This window comes from Epargyreus clarus, unplaced genomic scaffold (assembly GCF_041222505.1).
Source record: "Epargyreus clarus isolate Ecla_fem2 unplaced genomic scaffold, WU_Ecla_fem_2.2 ptg000016l, whole genome shotgun sequence".
Lineage (NCBI taxonomy): Eukaryota > Metazoa > Arthropoda > Insecta > Lepidoptera > Hesperiidae > Epargyreus > Epargyreus clarus.
Window position 1 is genome coordinate 1790984 of NW_027332224.1, and position 18827 is coordinate 1809810.

Sequence of the window (18827 nt, forward strand, 5' to 3'; positions counted from 1 at the left end):
TTTATTAATGCAAAAAGCCGCAGGCGTTTGATGCAATATCACTGTGATATACTAATAGTGTACTACCCACTGTTAGTGAAATAAAATATTTGTACTACCCGCCGTTTGTATTGTAATCAGTCTGTCCTATTTTCAGTGGCAAGAGGGTGTGTCGCGAGCACACGACTTACAAATAGATTGTTTCTTTCAGTTTAAGCCCCTGTGGTCGAATCATGACATAACATCACTAATATATCACGGGAGAGGTAGAACGCAATGCGGTCGTGAAATGTGACCACTCAGCCTTAGGTGGAACAATGGACAGAGGATGTTACAATCGTTGCAGGAGTTAAGTGGAATGTACTCACTAATAATTCGCGCCAAATTTCATAATAGTTGAAAATGTTGCCAGAACTTAACCTGAAGTTGCTCATTATAGTTTTTCAATATAACTCCTCTAAGAGTTGGTAATACCTTTCAATTTACTACCATATTTAGTAATAATATATTATTATTGCATTGATCTACCTGAACGCTTTTATTCATTCTTGTAAAAAGACTTACCAATTAAATGTGACTTAATATTAAGTGATTTAACTTAGTTATTTTAAGAAATTATGTGTAATTGTAATTATTATTGCTATTGTGTTCGAAATCATGTTCAGTGGTGAGAAAGATGTGGATAATCTGTATTGTTATTAATTATTAAGGTTTTTTACGAATTTGCGATACTATGTGTTACACGATATCTACTTGAGTGCAAAATAATTAATATAAAAGCTGTATATTCCATACAACTTTTAAATAATATTAAAATGTGTTTAAAGTTTTGTAATTTCTATTTTCTATACATGTAAGTAAATCTAAAATTATGTAAACAGAGTAGGTATTGCCGAAAGTTTCCAATATTGCATCAAGATCAATGTATGTTATTTTCAGCTTTCCTTATTATGCCATTATTATCCATGGATTAGTAAAGATTACTCGCTCCTAACAAGAAAATGTACCCAGTTTTGTGAATCGAAATAGTTGCGTAAAAAAATTTTGCCACGTCTCCGTGCTAAAATATGAAAAATATCCCTAAAATATTTAAAATAATTATTTATTTATTATGTAAATTACGCAGTATTAGTTATTTATTCGTAAATTTTCTCTAAAAATGTTTTTATTTGGCAAAAATTCAAAAAAAGAACTTACTAATAAGCCGTTTGTGGCTTCATTCAATTTCAAGGCGGCGAAGTATCCTTTACTAATCTATGTTATTATCCTACAATTTTTTTTCTGAGGACTTAACAATGTTTTACTTTTTGTTGAAATCTCATAATGTAAAGGATTCAAAATTTTTCATGTATTTAATTGACTCAAATGCATTGTGTATTTAGTGCCAAAATATTTTTTTACTTATAATAAAATGTTAATAACAATACGGATTAGGCGTGGGAGACGTGCGGTGTGATAAGACGAGATAGGAGAGCTATATTGTAATATATGAATTATTCGTATTTTGTTGTTTTATTTCTTACAATCATTATTCGAATTTAATGAACATTTTATACAAATGATTATTTTCAAATTTGCGTTAATGGAATATAAGAAAATAAGTTTTTCAGATTTATTAAATTATTTTTTCTCTCATATTTATTATACCTCTATTTTGAAAACTTATGTATTATAACGCCATTTATTGTTGAGTATTTAATATGAATGCATAAATATCAAAGCTTTTATGAAATGCTGATAGATGGCGTTATGTACCTTAAATTTTTTTCTAGACAACTTTTGCTAAGAATTTAAGTATATTTAATTTTAAAGGCGTAAGGACAGAAATAAAAGACAATGACTGGATACACTTGTATTTATATACAGGTTTTGGTATACAAATATCATCAAAAATCTTTAAAATCGTGAGAAATAAATAAAAAAAATCTTCAATATTACCTACTGACTCAAAAATCGTTTTATTATGTATTTAAATACAGATTCAGAATAAAAGCTTAATAGTAAAAAATCTTAAGGTTTGAACTTCAAACATCCAGACATCACTTATATAATTATTTGCTTGACCGGGTATCAAACCCGCTACCCTCTGTGGCCGCTACTCAGCCATAGGGTAGAGACGTTAAAAAAGAATCGATTTTTATTTTAATCGATTATTATATTCTTATAATCGATTTTTACAGTAATATAAATCGATTTTTTATAAATCGATTCTATAAATTATAACGGCACCGGCATGGCACCATTTTTATTTTATCAACTTATAAAAAAGTCTTGAAAAATCTTTTTCTTCTTCTTCATCTTGAAAAAGATTTTTCATCCGTTGCATTAATACGAACTATTTCTAAAAATACATTGAAAACGTAATTTATATAATCGATTTATATTACTGTAAAAATCGATTATAAGAAAATAATAATCGATTAGAATAAAAATCGATTATTTTGAACATCTCTAGTATGGGGTGCAGTAGTGTTTAGGGTGTGATGCGGCGAGGGTCTCTCGGGAACATGGAGGTTTTGCGGATGTTGTCCAACCCCAAGAACAACATTACCACCCTCTCCATACCGATACCACCCCCTGAAATAAGAAAATTTATTTTCTGTTTAAAAACCAACCAAAAGCACCAATATATTATTTACTAGCTGACCCGGCGAACTTTGTACCGCCTCAAATACATTTCATATAAAATATAGCCTATGTTACTCGTGGATAATGTAGCTTTCGAATGGTGAAAGAATTTTTAAAATCGGTCCAGTAGTTTTTGAGCCTATTCATTACAATCAAACAAACAAACAAAGTTTTCCTCTTTATAATATTAGTATAGATTTATACGTCTGTTATTAATTATAATCAATATATCAAAATGGTGAGTACCTAGGAAAAGTCTTTGACATTTTGTCTACAACAACAACATTTTATCTACTCTTTTTTATATAATATCGGAGTAGCAGACGAGCATGCAGTCCACCTGATGGTAAGTGGCTACTGCCGCCCATGGACATCTGTAATCAACCCTAGATAAGATTAGATTTCTAACATCGGCACTAAGCTGGAACGCCTCGGAAAAGTCTGTCTCCCTTACCACACCCTTCAAACCGGAACACAGCAGCGTCTAACACTACTGTTATAAATAAGTGTGGCGGTGGTGCCGCCGGAGTCGAACCACACAGGCTTCTACCACCTTCAAACATATTATATAACCACTCTATAACATACCTGCGTGCGGCGGACATCCCAGCCTGAACGACTCTATGTAGGCAGCAATCTTGCTGATATCTGAAATTATCAAATATCAATCATAAATACAAATACTTCAAATAAAAAAACAAAATTACTGCAATTGTCTTCAAACACAGTAGATTTAGTACATTGGTATAGACCGCACCAAACTGCTAGTCCGCTCCGAATATAGAAACGAGTCGCGTCGCAATCATAGATTAGTAAAGATTACTCACTCCTCACAAGAAAAAGTACCCAGTTTTGAGAATTGAAATAGTTGCGTAAAAAAGTTTTGCCACGTCTCCGTGCTAAAATGTCCCTAAAATATTTGAAATAATTATTTATTTATTATGTAAATTACGCAGTATTAGTTGTTTATTCGTAAATTTTGTCTAAAAATGTTTTTATTTGTCAAGAATTCAAAAAAGAACTTACTAATAAGCCGTTTGTGGCTTCATTCAATTTCAAGGCGGCGAAGTATCTTTACTAATCTATGGTCGCAATAGCCAATTGTAGATATCAGCGGGACGAAGACAGCACGGACCCTCCCGGCACCCTCCGCTGCCCGCTCTCTTACGGAGTATATGCTACATAAACCTGCGCGCAACAACTGCAGAGAGGACTAGAAGTTTGGCGCGGCCTCTACCAGTAACATATTTTTATGTTAACTTCCAAATTGGTGTAGTAATAATAGTGTGAACGTTGAGATTTGAGAACTTCATTTTTTTAAACACTCAGGGCTTGCACATTTCAAGTGATAATTTATGTGCGTGCATCTTAAAAATTAGAGGTATGCGCCTGGGATTCGAACCTCGGACCTCATAGATTTTATTAATGTATACGGGGTGAATTTTTAAATAAGCCTTTGGGGCCAAATTCGAAACTATAAGGATTAGCGAAATGCTGAAAGGAGTTACGAGGCCCATTTTGATAAAACTAAAGCTGCATTATTACGTTTATAAAATATATATTTCCCTAGCCGGGAATCGAACGAGCTCATTTTGAAAAAAACAATACACCCTCTATATTATACCACTATCTAATAATGTCTTATAAGGATCAAATTCTGGAAAGTAATGTTATGTGGCAAATTGAAGGAAAAGGATTTTTTTAAATACATATTTTTTTCATACATTGGCATACCAATCCTTAAGGATTATACATAACATAACTTATGTATAATCCTTAAGGACTATACATAATATAACTTATGTATAAACTTTAAGGACTATACATAAGTCATAACATCGAAAAATTAGCTGGTTAATCAACTAATTCTATTCTTGTTTAGTCTTCCGCGGGAGGGCACTGGTGACCTGTAATTCAGGTATGTTTACCTACAATAGGCACCAGTCTCTCACTACGTAAGGTTTCAAATATTCATATGTTGTAATCATGCAATTTAACATACTTAAGACCTTTTTGTGAGAGAAATAGACTATTTTCATTCATTCATTCAATTCTAATGTCTCACCGATGCCGTGATGCTGTGCCCGTTGCGTGAGGAAGTCGGGATCGTGTATCCGCTGAGCACCGCTGAGGATCTCCTCGCCACGCATGAACATATCATACGAATTCGACGCTTTCTGAAACATCAACACATTATTATTAGTAAGGTGACATCTATTAGTTACGTGGCACGATTTTAGCGACTTTTCCACCCCCTCTAGCGGATTAATAGGAAGGGGGCGGTCCACCCCGGGCTCCGGATTCTGGGGGACCCCAAGCACCAACTGTGTTCTGTGCATCTGATCGGATCGTCCATCATACATTAAGATTATCAACCAATTTACTTGATTGGAACATCCGGTATTTATAGACAGATTATCCGGTATATACTACCGGATAATCTGTTTACCGGACACCAAGTCTACCGACATATTTTACCGGATCATACGACATAAAATAAAACCTGTACAAAAATAACCTGTGAAATGAAATGAAATATATTTATTTTGTATAGGCCAACGAAGGCACTCACAAATTGTTAGGTACAATATTTTTCTTAAACTACTACCGGATCGGAACGCGACCTCTACTGAGAAGATCCGGTAAGAAAAAATTTTTATCTGTCCATTTAGTATACCTTAATAACTAGGTGATCCGATATTAATTACCGGATCATCCGGCGCACCTTACCGGGGTGTGGGGGTCCGGCATGGCTCTATCCAGTATACCTTAATAACTAAGTGATCCGATATTAATTACCGGATCATCCGGCGCACCTTACCGGGGTGTGGGGGTCCGGCATGGCTCTATCCAGTATACCTTAATAACTAAGTGATCCGATATTAATTACCGGATCATCCGGCGCACCTTACCGAGTTGTGGGGGTCCGGCATGGCTCTATCCAGTATACCTTAATAACTAGGTGATCGGATATTAATTACCGGATCATCCGGCGCACCTTACCGGGTTGAGGGGGTCCGGCATGGCTCTATCCAGTATACCTTAATAACTAGGTGATCGGATATTAATTACCGGATCATCCGGCGCACCTTACCGGGTTGAGGGGGTACGGTATGCGTCCATTCAGTATACCTTAATAACTAGGTGATCCGATATTAATTACCGGATACCGGATAAAATTGGATATATTGCTAAGTGATCCAGTATCAATGTTACTGGATATTGGATATATTTGATCGGATCGTCCGATAAATTAATAGGTTATCTATATTATCCGGTATATATTACCGGATACCAAATTATATACTACCGGATAATCTGTTTACCGGATGCCAAGTCGTCCGACATATTTTACCGGATCATACTATATAAAATAAGGTGATCTAATATTAAATATCGGATCATCCGGCGCGCCTTACCGGGTTGTCCGGATCCGGCATGGTGTAGAAGGGCCGGACGGCCAGCGGGTACTTGTCCAGTATGTAGAAGTCGGTGTCGTACTTCGCCCTTACGAGCCGCCCTAGCAACTTCTCGTCCGGTGTCGATAGGTCGTCCTCATCACCTACTGTCACACCTGGGGGGATTAAATATTATAATATCATTTTAGAAATAGCATACCAAAATACGGCAGTGATAGTCTAGTGGTTAAGAAACTCGGCCTCCCGATCGAAAGGTCCGAGGTTCACATCCCAGGCACGCACCTCTAATTTTTCAATGTTATGTACGTATTAGAAATTAATTATCACTTGCTAAACGGTAAAGGAAAACATCGTGAGGAAAACCTGCATCTCTGAAAGATTTAAAAAATAAAATCTCAAAGGTATGTGAAGTCTACCAATACGCACTTGTCCAGCGCGGTGGACTATGGCCTAATCCTTCTCATTCTGAGAGGAGACCCGTGCCCAGCAGTGGGACAGTAATGGGTTGATGATGATGATGGGACTCACCGGCCTCCTTCAGCATCTGCACAGCCTGAGGGAACTCCAGCCGCAGCGGGGGCTCCAGGAACTTGAAGGGCTCCACAGCGTACTGTTGCCCGACCACCGATATCTCGTACGCGAATCTGATTCACAAATATATTATCATAATTACTGAATACATAAAAGGAGAATGCCCATTCTTGGTACTGATTTTTCTCATGCCTCAAAATGAAAGTAATATTAATTTTTTTTTTTTTTTTTTACATAATTTGTCGATCAGAATAGTTTCTTTGAACAGAGGATTCCATTTAAGATAAAATAAGACGAAATGTTGATTGCTGTTCTTAAAAATTAAAATGGCGGTATTTTATACTCGGAATTCATTATTTTAAGTTTTTAGGATTATTTTAGAATTATTTTAGGTTTTTTTACCTACTACCTTTAAAAATAAATGGAATATGTTAATCAAACTACATTATAGGTACCTACTATCAGTTAAAACCGACCATCAATCATATTTTCGATTTTGAGGTTATGTAACATTTCGGTAAATAACTTCGGAACCCGGGTGCTGATCTAAAAAATAATTATTGGTGGTAGTATTTGGTTAATTATACATCGTCCACAACAAGTTTCAATTTGATGCAACTCTGGACGGCGGTCCATACTTTCATGGGCATTGTCATTTAAAGTTTAATTTACTTGTCCTATATTATTTTTGATGTGAAACATCTATAGCCGCACGTAAAACCGATTTCTGGCGTGGCGACGCATGCCGTGGCGTCGCCACGCTATACGATGGTATATATATATACAGTCTATATGCAGTAGTGTGTACGGTGTGGCGACGCGTCGCCATGCGCAATCGTAATATTTTATTTTATCATTATGACATATTTAGTTCCTATCACAATATGTTCTTTTCTGCATATTACTTTTACAAAATAATGTCGATGTCTCACATCTGCCAGGCGTCCCGTGACGGCTCACATTGTTTTTTTTCTCTTATTTTGTGTTTTTTTATTTTTTAGTATATAAAGTTTCTTATCTCCTCCTCATTAACACGTTTACATCTGTATTGTATGTGATGTTTTTCTCTACGTGGTCGTACATTATTGTTTGCATTGTAATTAGATTTAATTTAAAAATATGTATAATATTACAACCGCTAGTGAACTTAATAAAAAAAATAAAGTAATAAAGTATATCTATCAGTTTTTTCTATGTTTCTTTCAATCGACCCGCGTGGCGGAGCGGTTATGGTAATTGGCCTGACGCGCAAAGGGTCCCGGGTTCGATCCCCGGCCACACAGATATCTAAATGATGAATTTAGATTTCGGTTTCTAGGTCTGGGTGTTTGTGTATTTGTCTGTGTGTGTGTCCATGACATCCACGACACAGGGAATCCTAGTGTGTGGCTGTGAGTGTAGAAAGCGTTTTAAAGCGTTTTTAATCCAAATCCACACACTGATCCTCCAACCTATTTTACTACGTTCTACCATTTCTTTTTGTTTCTTTCTTTCTTACAACCTAAACCTACTCACTGCCTCGGCCGCCTACTTTTTCACATTCAATCTTTTCTTTCTTTCTTTTAATACAAAGCTACTCACTGATCCTACAACCTACTTTATTCACGTTATATCTTTTAATTTTTTGTTTCTTTCTTTTTATCTTTCAACCCAAAACTACTCAATTACCCTGCAAACTTCATCTTCACGTTATATCAGTTTTTTTGTTTGTTTGTTTCTTTCTTTCTTTCTCACAACACAAATCCACTCACTGATCCTACACCCTACTTTATTATGATCTATCTTTCCTTTTTCTTTGTTTCTTACAACATAAACCTACTCACTGTCTCTGCCGCCTACTTTTTCACATTCTAACTTTTCTTTCTTTCTTACAACCTACAACCTACTTTCACATTCACATTATAAGTTTTGATTTTTTGTTTTTTTTTTCTATCTATCTTCCAACCTAAACCTACTCACTGTCCCTCCGCCTAAGTTTTTACAGTATATCCTATTTTTTTCATTATTTTCTTTGTTTCTTTCTTTCTTACAATCTTATCCGAAACTATTCACTGATCCTACACGTTATATATAATACGTTATACGATTTTATTTTTTGTTTCTTTCTATCTTTTAACCCAAACCTACTCACAGTGAGTAGGTTTGGGTTAAAATGCCCTGCCCCCTATTTTCATGTTATATCATTTCGTTTCTTGTTTCTTTCTTCCTTACAATCCAAATCTCTTCACTACTCCTGCAACCATAATCTACACGTTATATCAATTTTTGTTTCTTTCTTTCTTTCTTTCTTTCTTACAATCACAAATCTACTTACTGATCCTGCAACCTCTTTTTTACTATTATATTATTTAATTTTTTTCTTTCTCACAACCCAAACCTACTCACTGATCCTGCAACCTTTTTTTACCTTTAATTTTTTTTCTTTCTTTCTTTCTTTTATCACAAATCCACTCACTGATCCTGCAGCCGCCTGAACATCTCGGTGAGGGTGTCAGCTATGGTGAAGAGCACCTCGTGGTAGTGGGTGCGGAAGGCCATCTCCAGATCCAGACCCACGAACTCCGTCAGGTGGCGGTGGGTGTTAGAATCCTCTGCTCTGAACACCGCGCCCACTGTGAACACCTGGGGGAATGGGTTATGGGTTATTTCTGTCCCACTGCTGAGTACTGGTCTATAACGAAGGATTTAGTACGTAGTAAGCAGTGATAGCCTAGTGGTTAAGAAACTCAGCCTCTCGATCGAGGAGTTCGAGGTTCAAATCCCAGGCACGCACCTCTGATTTTTCAAAGTTATGTGCGTATTGTCAATTAATTATCACTTGCTTAAACGGTGAAGGAAAACATCGTAAGAACACCAGCGTACCTGAGAATTCTTAAGAAAAATCAAAGGTACGTGAAGTCTACCAATACGCACTTGTCCAGAGCGGTGGACTATGACATAATCCTTCTCATTCTGAGAGGACCCGTGCCCAGCAGTGGGACAATAATGGGTTGATGATGATGATGAAGCGATTAGTAGACAAACATAGACAGATTCCTTGGTGAATGAGTAAGTATGGAAGGATAAATGAGCGAATGATTGAGTGAGTGAGTGAGAGAGTGGTGAAGGATTGAACGAGTGGTTGAAAGATGGAAAGGGAATGCGTAAGTGCATGAATGAATGAGAAAAGGTTGTGTGGTTGAATGAAAGAGCAAATTGTTCAATGAGTGAAACGGTGAGTGCTTAAATAAGAGAATACCGGTTTTCAGTTCTGGTTTAGGTAAAGACTATAATATCGTGGGTGAGTAAATTAATGGGTGGATGAGTGAATGAGTGAGCGAATGTATGAGCGAGTGGGTGAGTCAGTGAATGAATGAACGTGTGGGTGAGAGAATGAATGAGTGAGGGGATAATTGAACAAATGAGCGAGTGATACATTGAGTAAGGAATGAATAAGTGGTTGAATGAATGAGTGATTGAATTAGTGAATGAGTATGTATGTGTGGTTGAATAAATGTGTGGGTGGGTAAAACAGGGAGTAAATGGGTGAACAAATATATACAGATTGGCGCATAAACCAAAATACCTTATCGAAATCAGCGGCGATCGCCATTTGCTTGTAGAGCTGAGGGCTCTGGGCCAGGTACGCGGAGGTCTTGAAGTACGAGACTGTGAACACGTTCGCACCTCCCTCCGACGCCGCTGAGATTATCTTAGGCGTGTGGATCTCAACGAAACCTGAAAAAGATTAACAAAATATCATAGATTATTGAAGATACTACCTAACAAGAACATATAACCAGTTTTTAAAATTGAAATAGTCACTGTCATCTATTGTCGTGTTTGAAAAATATTAAAAAATGTAGCTTTTAGATCATTTACGAATGAAACGATATTTCTCCGCACTTTCTCTTCAATTTCATGTTTTTGCACAACTTAACTGCGCATTTCGGCATTGTTCCGCGTAAATTACACCATGACAGCCTTTAAACGGCTGACAGAACTGTCCGCCGTTTAAGCCATTTATGGCTTTCTTCAATTACAAGGCGGTGAGATATCTATACTTGTCTATGCAAAATATAAATAAAAGTACCTACTAACAAGCTGAATGAAACCAGTTGATTACCAAAATGTAAATTAAAAGTTATAGTCCGCGCCAAACTGCTAGTCCGCTCCGAAGTTGTTGCGACCGGTTGTAGTCATACAATTTGCTATGGCGACGCGATTCATTTCTATATTCAGAGCGGACTATTCTACTACTAAGCTAAGCTACATACATATGGGGCGATCGGCTTATTCCATACATGTGGCAACGCATCCATGATCAGAGTTGATTACAGACGTAAATAGTGACTTGACTATCAGACGGATTGCTCGGACACGCTCTGTACACCCTCACACACACATAGGAGAAACATATGCGGGGAGGGGAGAGGGTGGAAATGGGGAAGAAGGTAGAGGATGGACGAAGGAGATTGAGGGGAAAGGAAGAGGGCAAATAATGAGGGCGGGCAGAGAGAGGGAGAGAGGGGAAGAGGGATAAGAGGAGAGAGAAAGAGAGAGAGAGAGAGAGAGAGAGAGAGAGAGAGAGTAAGAGAGAGATGGGAGGGAGAAGAGTGAGAGAGATAGGAGGGAGAGGAAGAGAGGGGAAGAGGGAGTGGAGAGAAGGGGAGAGAGAGTGGAGAGAAGCGGAGAGAGTGGAGAGAAGCGGAGAGAAGCGGAGAGAAGGGGAGAGAGAGTCGAGAGAAAGGGGAGAGATAGAGAGAGGGAGAGGGAGAGAAAAAGATACACACACCCACATAGACAGACATGCACATAAACGCTATGTTCCAAGTAATAAAACGCAACATACCCTTATAAGTGAGTATGTCCCGGAACAGCCTACAGACCCCGGCCTCCAGACGGAAGATGGCCTGGTTGGCCGGGGTACGAAGGTCCAGCACCCTGTTGTCCAGCCTGGTGTCCTGGTTCACGCGGATCTTGAGGGACTCCGGGTCCTGGGGACAAGATAGGAACGTTACGACCAAATCTAGAGTAAATTAGGTTTTTCGTATGACAGGTGTGGGTAGAGGCTGATTTTGTTTTTTTTTTATAATATAAGAGTAGCAGACGAGCATGCAGTCCATCTGATGGTAAGTGGCTACTGCCGCATGGACATCTGTGATCAAACCCAGATAGGATTAGATATTCCTACCTGAAGTTGGTCACAGATGCACCGCTACCCCTGAGGACTAAGCTGGAACGCCTCGGAAAAGTCTGTCTCCCTTACTCCACCCTTCAAACCGGAACACAGCAGCGCCTAACACTGCTGTTATTAGGTAGAAATAGGTGTGGCGGTGGTGCCGCCGGAGTCGAACCACACAGGGTTCTACCACCTTCACGTTACTCACGCTGTTCGTTATTGTTGCGGGTGCGTTGCTAGCAATGAGGTATTTGAGCTTGATTGAAGCGACGCAAACCTTCCTCGGCCGCTTCTCTGAGAATTTTCTACAGTGGTGCCGCGTTTACATGAATGGCATAAACAGTCACAAATATATTTGCCATACACGCTGTTTATCACAAACATGGTCGCCAAACACTGCGTTCGTCACACACCTGTTTGTCACTTGTCACAAATATGTTCGTCAAACAAGACGTTCGTCACAAACCTGTTTGTGACAAAAAATACACGCAAAAACACGCAGTTTGTTACAAACGTTGTTCATCGCACACTTGGTTCACTCGGACATATTTAGCATACGTACGTTAAAAATATTTGTTGAAGACGCCATTCGCCACGAATATGTTTACCAAACACTGTGTTCGTCACTATCATGTTTGTCACACATACTAACACTCAGTTTGTCGTTTTTGGCAAACTAAACATACATGTTTGCCAAACTCTCCGTTCGTTACAAAAATCTTTCACACAGTTCGTTACGAACATATTTGACGTAGATGTAGCTCGTTTGTCCCAAATTTTTGGCCAGACGTGCTGTTTGCGACAAATATGGTCGCCACACACATAGCTACTCACATCGTTGTTGTCGGGCCTCGCGGCGTCCTCTATCTGCAGCGGCAGTTGCTGCTTGGCGGCGGACACCACCCACACCGCGGCGCCCAGCAGCTCCACACTCTGTATGCTGCACGACTCCACCGGACTTGAGGTACGGACTACCTTGGCGTCCACGTCGATTGTCATACAGACTGTTTGTTACGAACATGTTTGCCGAACATACCGTACGTCACAAATGTTTGCCAAACACGCTGTTGGTTACAAACCTGTTCCCCAAAGATGCTATTTGACATGCATATTGGTTTTCACGAACATGTTTGTCAAAGACACTGTTTCTCATAAACATGGTTGTAATAAATACTGTTGGTCACAAACATGTTTGTCATTTGCCAAAAACGGTATTCGTCACAAATATGTTTGTCAAACACGGAGTTAGCTACAAATATCTTTGCCAAACGCGATATTCGTCACACACTCAGTTCGTCACAAACATGCTTACTAATGTCGCTGTTTATCACAAACATGTTTGCCAAGCACAACAAATATGTTCGTCAAACACGTCGTTTGTCACAAACTTGTTTGTAGCACAAACTGTTCGTCACAAACATTATCGCCACACATATAGCTACTCACGTCGTTGTTGTCGGGCCTCGCGGCGTCCTCTATCTGCAGCGGCAGTTGCTGCTTGGCGGCGGACACCACCCACACCGCGGCGCCCAGCAGCTCCACACTCTGTATGCTGCACGACTCCACCGGACTCGAGGTACGGACTACCTTGGCGTTCACGTCGATTATAGATTCTTTTGTTATGCTGGAAATAGAAAAAAAGTATGCTTTAGTTATTCATTTCGTCATTATTTACATTAATACATAAACCTATAACTATAGATAAGCTCAATCGGATACTAATATGTATAAACAAAATGAACAAGTCAGAAAAAATATTAAAAGTTATGGGTTCACAAATAAAGTATAGTAGGCATTACCATACTACAGCCCATAGCGGCGTACGGACCTTTTTATTTTTTATAATTAGGTAAAATGTACTAAGTAAATTTATACTAAGGAATTATTAGGTAACAATTATCTCGTAGAGTCCGCGCCAAACTTCTAGTCCGCTCTGAATATAGAAAGGAGTCGCGTCGCAACAGCATATTGTAGATATCAGCGGGACTGCGATAGCGCTTCCCCCACCACCCCCCGCCGCTCTCACCCGCTAGTACATAGCGCAGTTATAGTCTGATTCATAATTAGGTGTCCAAAATGTAAACAACGAAATGTCATTGTCAAAATACGATTACAGGTATTGTAAACCCTAACAAAATAAAAAGAGACAAAACCTTTAACAAACTCAACAAAAAACTTAAAAATGGCGGCACAAAAATTGCTTCGGATCCCGATTGTGTTACCATTATCACATTTTAATTTTCTACCATAAACATTGTTTTTATTATTGTTACTGTACGGAACGAAATTGAGGTAATATAAATATTGGAAAATGTGAATTGTACTTAATTTATCTAGATTATTATTTTATTACTTTAATATCGTCAAAAATAAGAAACTACCATTTGAAACGTATTTTCTTGATAGGTCAACACCGTTGTTTACATTTTAGACACCTAATTATGAATCGGACTATAGTTTGTCCTTATTGTTGCTACGGAGTATATGCTTGTAGTAAATTTGTGTCTGTGTGTGTCCATAGCACCCACGATACAGGGAATCCTAGTGTGGGACTGTGAGTGTAGAAAACGTGAACGAAAACTCACTTGCCAGTAAACTTGACCATCTGCTTGCTGACCGCGCGCTCGTCGCTGACGCTGACCAGCAGCTGCACCGTGCTGGAACTCTGCCGCAGCACGGCGAAGCATTGCTTCCCTTTAGCCCGGGATGTGTGGAGACGGGCTGGAAAGGAGACAATGGGATTTGTTTTTATATAATATAAGAGTAGCAGACGAGCAAGCAGTCCACCTGATGGTAAGTGGCTACTGCCGCCCATGGACATCTGTTATCAACCCCAGATAGGATTAGATATTCCTACCACGGCCACAGATGCGTCGCTACCCCTGAGGACTAAGCTGGAACGCCTCGGAAAAATCTGTCTCCCTTACCACACCCTTCAAACCGGAACACAGCAGCGCCTAACACTGCTGTTATGAGTTGAAATAGGTGCCGCCGGAGTAGAACCACAAAGGGTTCTACCACCTACAATACCTTGGGATATTTCTTTTTATTTTGGCAAAGGGAGTTCTCCCGCCGGGCTAGGTGATCATGCCCGGGGAGCGGCCGTGCTCCAACAGTCTCAGTTCGGAACTTGTATATATGCAAGATGTTTATAAAACTTCGATAGCGTGATTCAGCAGCGCCATCTCTTGGCGAGTAGGAAGTGGCTACATTATAATATGGAAGTAAGACGTGGAATGAGCTTCCTGCTGAGGTATTCCCGGAGCGCTTAGACATGGGGCTCTTCAAAATAGTTGCAAAAAGGGCACTCGTACAAAGCCGGCGATGCATTGGCGACTCCTCTGGTGTTGCAAATGTCCATAGGCGACGGTGACCGCTTTACATCAGCTAGCGTGTCTGCTGAATCGTTTGGTTAAACAATAAAAAAGTAGCTTAATATGTACATCATTGTTGGTAATTGAAATTTTACTTAAATTATTTCTATTATTGTACTAGCTGAACCGACAAACGTTGTGTTGCCATATAAATTTAAAAAATGTTAAGCGTGAACAACCCTTATCACTTAGGGGCATGAAAAATAGATAGTAGCCGATTCTCAGACCTACTGAATATGCATATAAAATTTGGTGAAAGTCGGTAAAGCCGTTTCGGAGGAGTACGGTAACTAACATTGTGACACGAGAATTTTATATATAAGATAATATAACTCAATCTTGCTTCAAGTTATAAAATGTCATCTGATTTATACAATTTCTTTTATAAATAAATTGTGATAAATTTGTATAAGGATGTAATATTTTAAAAGTTGATGATTGTGGAAAAACATATTGTATTTTTGAATTCCCTTCTGAGTTTTTAACACATGTTAATGAGTTATGGTAATAAATATTACTATGACAAGAACAAGGTTAAATTATGTTGTTATTGTAAGTAACAATTGTGCAATAACTCATGAATTTATACTGTTCCCGTAAATGTAATGTGGTATAGTCCACGTAAAACTGCTAGTCCGCTCTGAATATAGAAATGAATCGCGTCGTCATAGCAAATTGTATGACTACACCTGCTCGCAACAACTTCAGAGCGGACTAGCAGTTTGGCGAGAACTATACATATAACGGCAGTGATAGCCTAGTGCTTAAGAAACACGGCCTCTTGATCAAGGGGTCCGAGGTTCAAATCCCAGGCACGCTCCTCTGATTTTTAAAGTTATGTGCGTATAAAAAGTTAATTATCACTTGCTTAAACGGTGAAGGAAAACATCGTGAGGAAACCTGAAAATTCCTACAAAAAAAACTTTTCAAAGGTATGTGAAGTCTTCCAATACACACTTGGTCAGCGCTCTCGACTATAACCTAATCCTTCTTATTCTGAGAGGAGACCCGTGCCCAGCAGTGGGACAGTAATGGGTTGATGATATAGATTAGATATAGATTTAGTCATCTTTTTTTTTATATGTAACATAACAATAAGGCAGACGGGCTGCCTGATGGAAAGCAGTCACCGTCGCCTATGGACATTTGCAACACCAGAGGAGTCGCCAACGCATCGCCGGCTTTGAAGAAGAGCTCTTTTTAAACCCCTACATCGCCTTCTTATTTCTACACCTATCTTCACTTATAATTTCAACATGCACAGTAAACCTACCTCTAACCCATACATCCCGTCCATCCAGTTGCGGCCCTAAGTCCTTAACATCAACGTACTGCCGCTCTTCGCCTTTAGACGCCAGCTGTGTCAGCTTCACCACACCGTACCGCCCTTCTGAGACGTCCACTGTTGACTCGGTCTCCGGTTGAGCTGATGTTGCCTGGAAGATAGTACCAGTTATTTGAAAGGTGCTAGAATAAGTATGGCTTGAATAGGGAGGTAGGGTCCTCGCCAACCTGCTAGAAGATGGTAGAACCCTTTATGGTTCGACTCCGACGGCACCATCGCCACACCTATTTCTGTTATAACAGCAGTGTTAGGCGCTGCTGTGTTCCGTTTTGAAGGGTATGGTAAGGGAGACATACTTTTCCGAGGCGTTCCAGCTTAGTCCTCAGGGATAGCGGCGCATCTGTGACCGACCTCAGGTAGGAATATCTAATCCCATCTGGGGTTGATTACAGGTGTCTATGGGCGGCAGTAGCCACTTTCCATCAGGTGGACTGCATGCTCGTCTGCTACTGCTATATTATAAAAAAAATCTTCATTATTAATCATGAATCACCATTACTATCAAGTTATCATCTCTGTAATACATTTATGACATTACCTTATGCTCAGCCTTCTTCTGCTGTTTCTCGGCTGCCTTTGCTGCTTTCTTTGCAGCCTTCTTGCTGGCTGCGGCATCTGCTTCCATGGGAGGCTTGCTCTCTTCCACAACCATATTTGCAAATCTGTAATGGAAATGGTGCAATATTTAAAGGCTGTGTATAGTGGTAGCAGAGTGGTTGAAATATGGCCATCAATCGAGGAGTCAAAGCTTTTACAATGATTGAAGATTTAAATCCTAGGCACAGACCTCTGATTTTGTCACCTATGTTATGGCAGGAGTTCAGGTTTCAGACCTCTTCTCCCATCCCTTATACATGTACGTCATCACAAGTATATTCCGCGCCAAACTGCCAGTCCACTCTGAAGTTGTTGCGAACAGGTGTAGTCATACAATTTGCTATGGCGACGCGATTCATTTCTATATTCATAGTGGACTGGCGGTTTTACGCAGACTATAAAATTATTATATTTTCATTTTGGATATTCAAATTTCAAATGTATGTCTACACCATCAGATTATTTGGAAGTTACAATAGACGGAATGATGGACGGATGGATAGAAAAATATGTTACAATGGACTTAAATATTTAGTAAAAAAGTAGTAGTAGTAGAAAGTAGGACAAAATTGAACATCACATATACAGTGTAAACTCCATGTAACGTCACTCGATTTAACGACAAACTCTCTAATGCGTCGAAAACAATTGGCGTAGTTGGTTTAGCTTGTATTCCATACAATGATACACTCTACATAGCATTACACCCACTCTCAATAACGACCACAATTAAACAAAAAGTACCTTTTAAGTTGCTAAAATTAGTAAAAAGTGCGCACCTGTGTACGTTCTTTTGTCGCTTTATTATCTTAGCCCGCAATAAACTCGTCTGTCGGCATCATGCATACGAAACTTTCTAAGAAATTCGTTCTTTTGTTTACAAATTGGATTGTTTGCACAAAATTATTGGAAAATTACTTCCTTTGTCACCAAGATGCCTCAATATCAGAAGATATGAATAAAATAATTTAAAAAATACAACAAAATTACTGGTGCAGCAAAAGACGTCAGACAAAAATAACAAACTACTCGCAATAGCGTTCAAATAAGATTCTTTTTTATGTACATAACTACTAACACTAGACTGAAATAACCTTTTTCTTTTTCTAATTCAGATTTTTCTTCTCTCCATTTAACGACCACTCTCTATAACGCCATAAAATGCACAGTCCCTTCAGTGCCGTTATATAGAGTTTACACTGTAGTATATACAATTACTTTTAAATTTAAACTTCATCAGTTTTAAAACATGGTTTTTATATGCACAGCCTTAGTGCACAGCATATATATTTATAAATAAATTAATAAGTATCAGTAATTAAGTTTATGGTTTAATTTTGTATGTCTATAAATTCCAAGTAATAATCGATTAACACATGTCATATGATATTTACATTTGTTATTAGTCCGAATAATCAGTACTTATTCAGTAATAAAGTTAATTTCATTGTAACAAGCATTAATTTTATTATATTCACAATAGAACAAAATAGCGAGTGAGTAACACAATACTCATTTATTATTTCATCATGTATCCGGCGTTCACATGTAAAATTATTATTAAACATAACTCACCTGCCACGTAAAGCGGTTATATATCACAACTATCACTGTTTATGTGATGAACAGTCGCTAAGAGATAAATCTACGCTATCATGTGCAAGGCATAGGTTAAGATCGTCGGCAATCGGCTTATCAAACCAAACGTCTCTAAGAAAATTTTGCGTGATAGTATTGACATTTGACGTTTGGTGTTGCTAGTATTGCTAAAATTATATTATGACATTAGAGCA

At 38.6% G+C, this 18827-nt stretch overlaps 1 protein-coding gene across 1 annotated transcript; it reads right to left on the reverse strand.

Moving 5' to 3' along the window:
• Nucleotides 1–1820: 1820 nt before the first annotated feature.
• Nucleotides 1821–18776, reverse strand: AspRS (aspartyl-tRNA synthetase). Its single transcript, XM_073081464.1, has 13 exons — nt 18610–18776; nt 16976–17099; nt 16366–16528; nt 14304–14439; nt 13165–13342; nt 11389–11533; nt 10123–10274; nt 9013–9179; nt 6555–6670; nt 6027–6181; nt 4673–4784; nt 3196–3255; nt 1821–2556 (listed from the first exon to the last, which is right to left on the reverse strand). Exons 2-13 carry the CDS (start codon nt 17087–17089, stop codon nt 2453–2455), a joined length of 1602 nt encoding a protein of 533 aa, XP_072937565.1. The 5' UTR covers nt 17090–17099; nt 18610–18776; the 3' UTR covers nt 1821–2452.
• Between the last annotated feature and the right edge of the window lie 51 nt (nt 18777–18827).

Excerpts from the sequence above, each read along its gene's own strand:
- AspRS (XM_073081464.1), bottom strand. The coding sequence starts at position 17,089 with ATGGTTGTGGAAGAGAGCAAGCCTCCCATGGAAGCAGATGCCGCAGCC. Across the intron at positions 10,275-11,388 it reads GGACATACTCACTTATAAGG|GTTTCGTTGAGATCCACACG; the intron begins GTATGTTGCGTT and ends AATCTTTTTCAG. Across the intron at positions 6,671-9,012 it reads TTCAGGCGGCTGCAGGATCA|ATTCGCGTACGAGATATCGG; the intron begins GTGAGTGGATTT and ends TTTGTGAATCAG.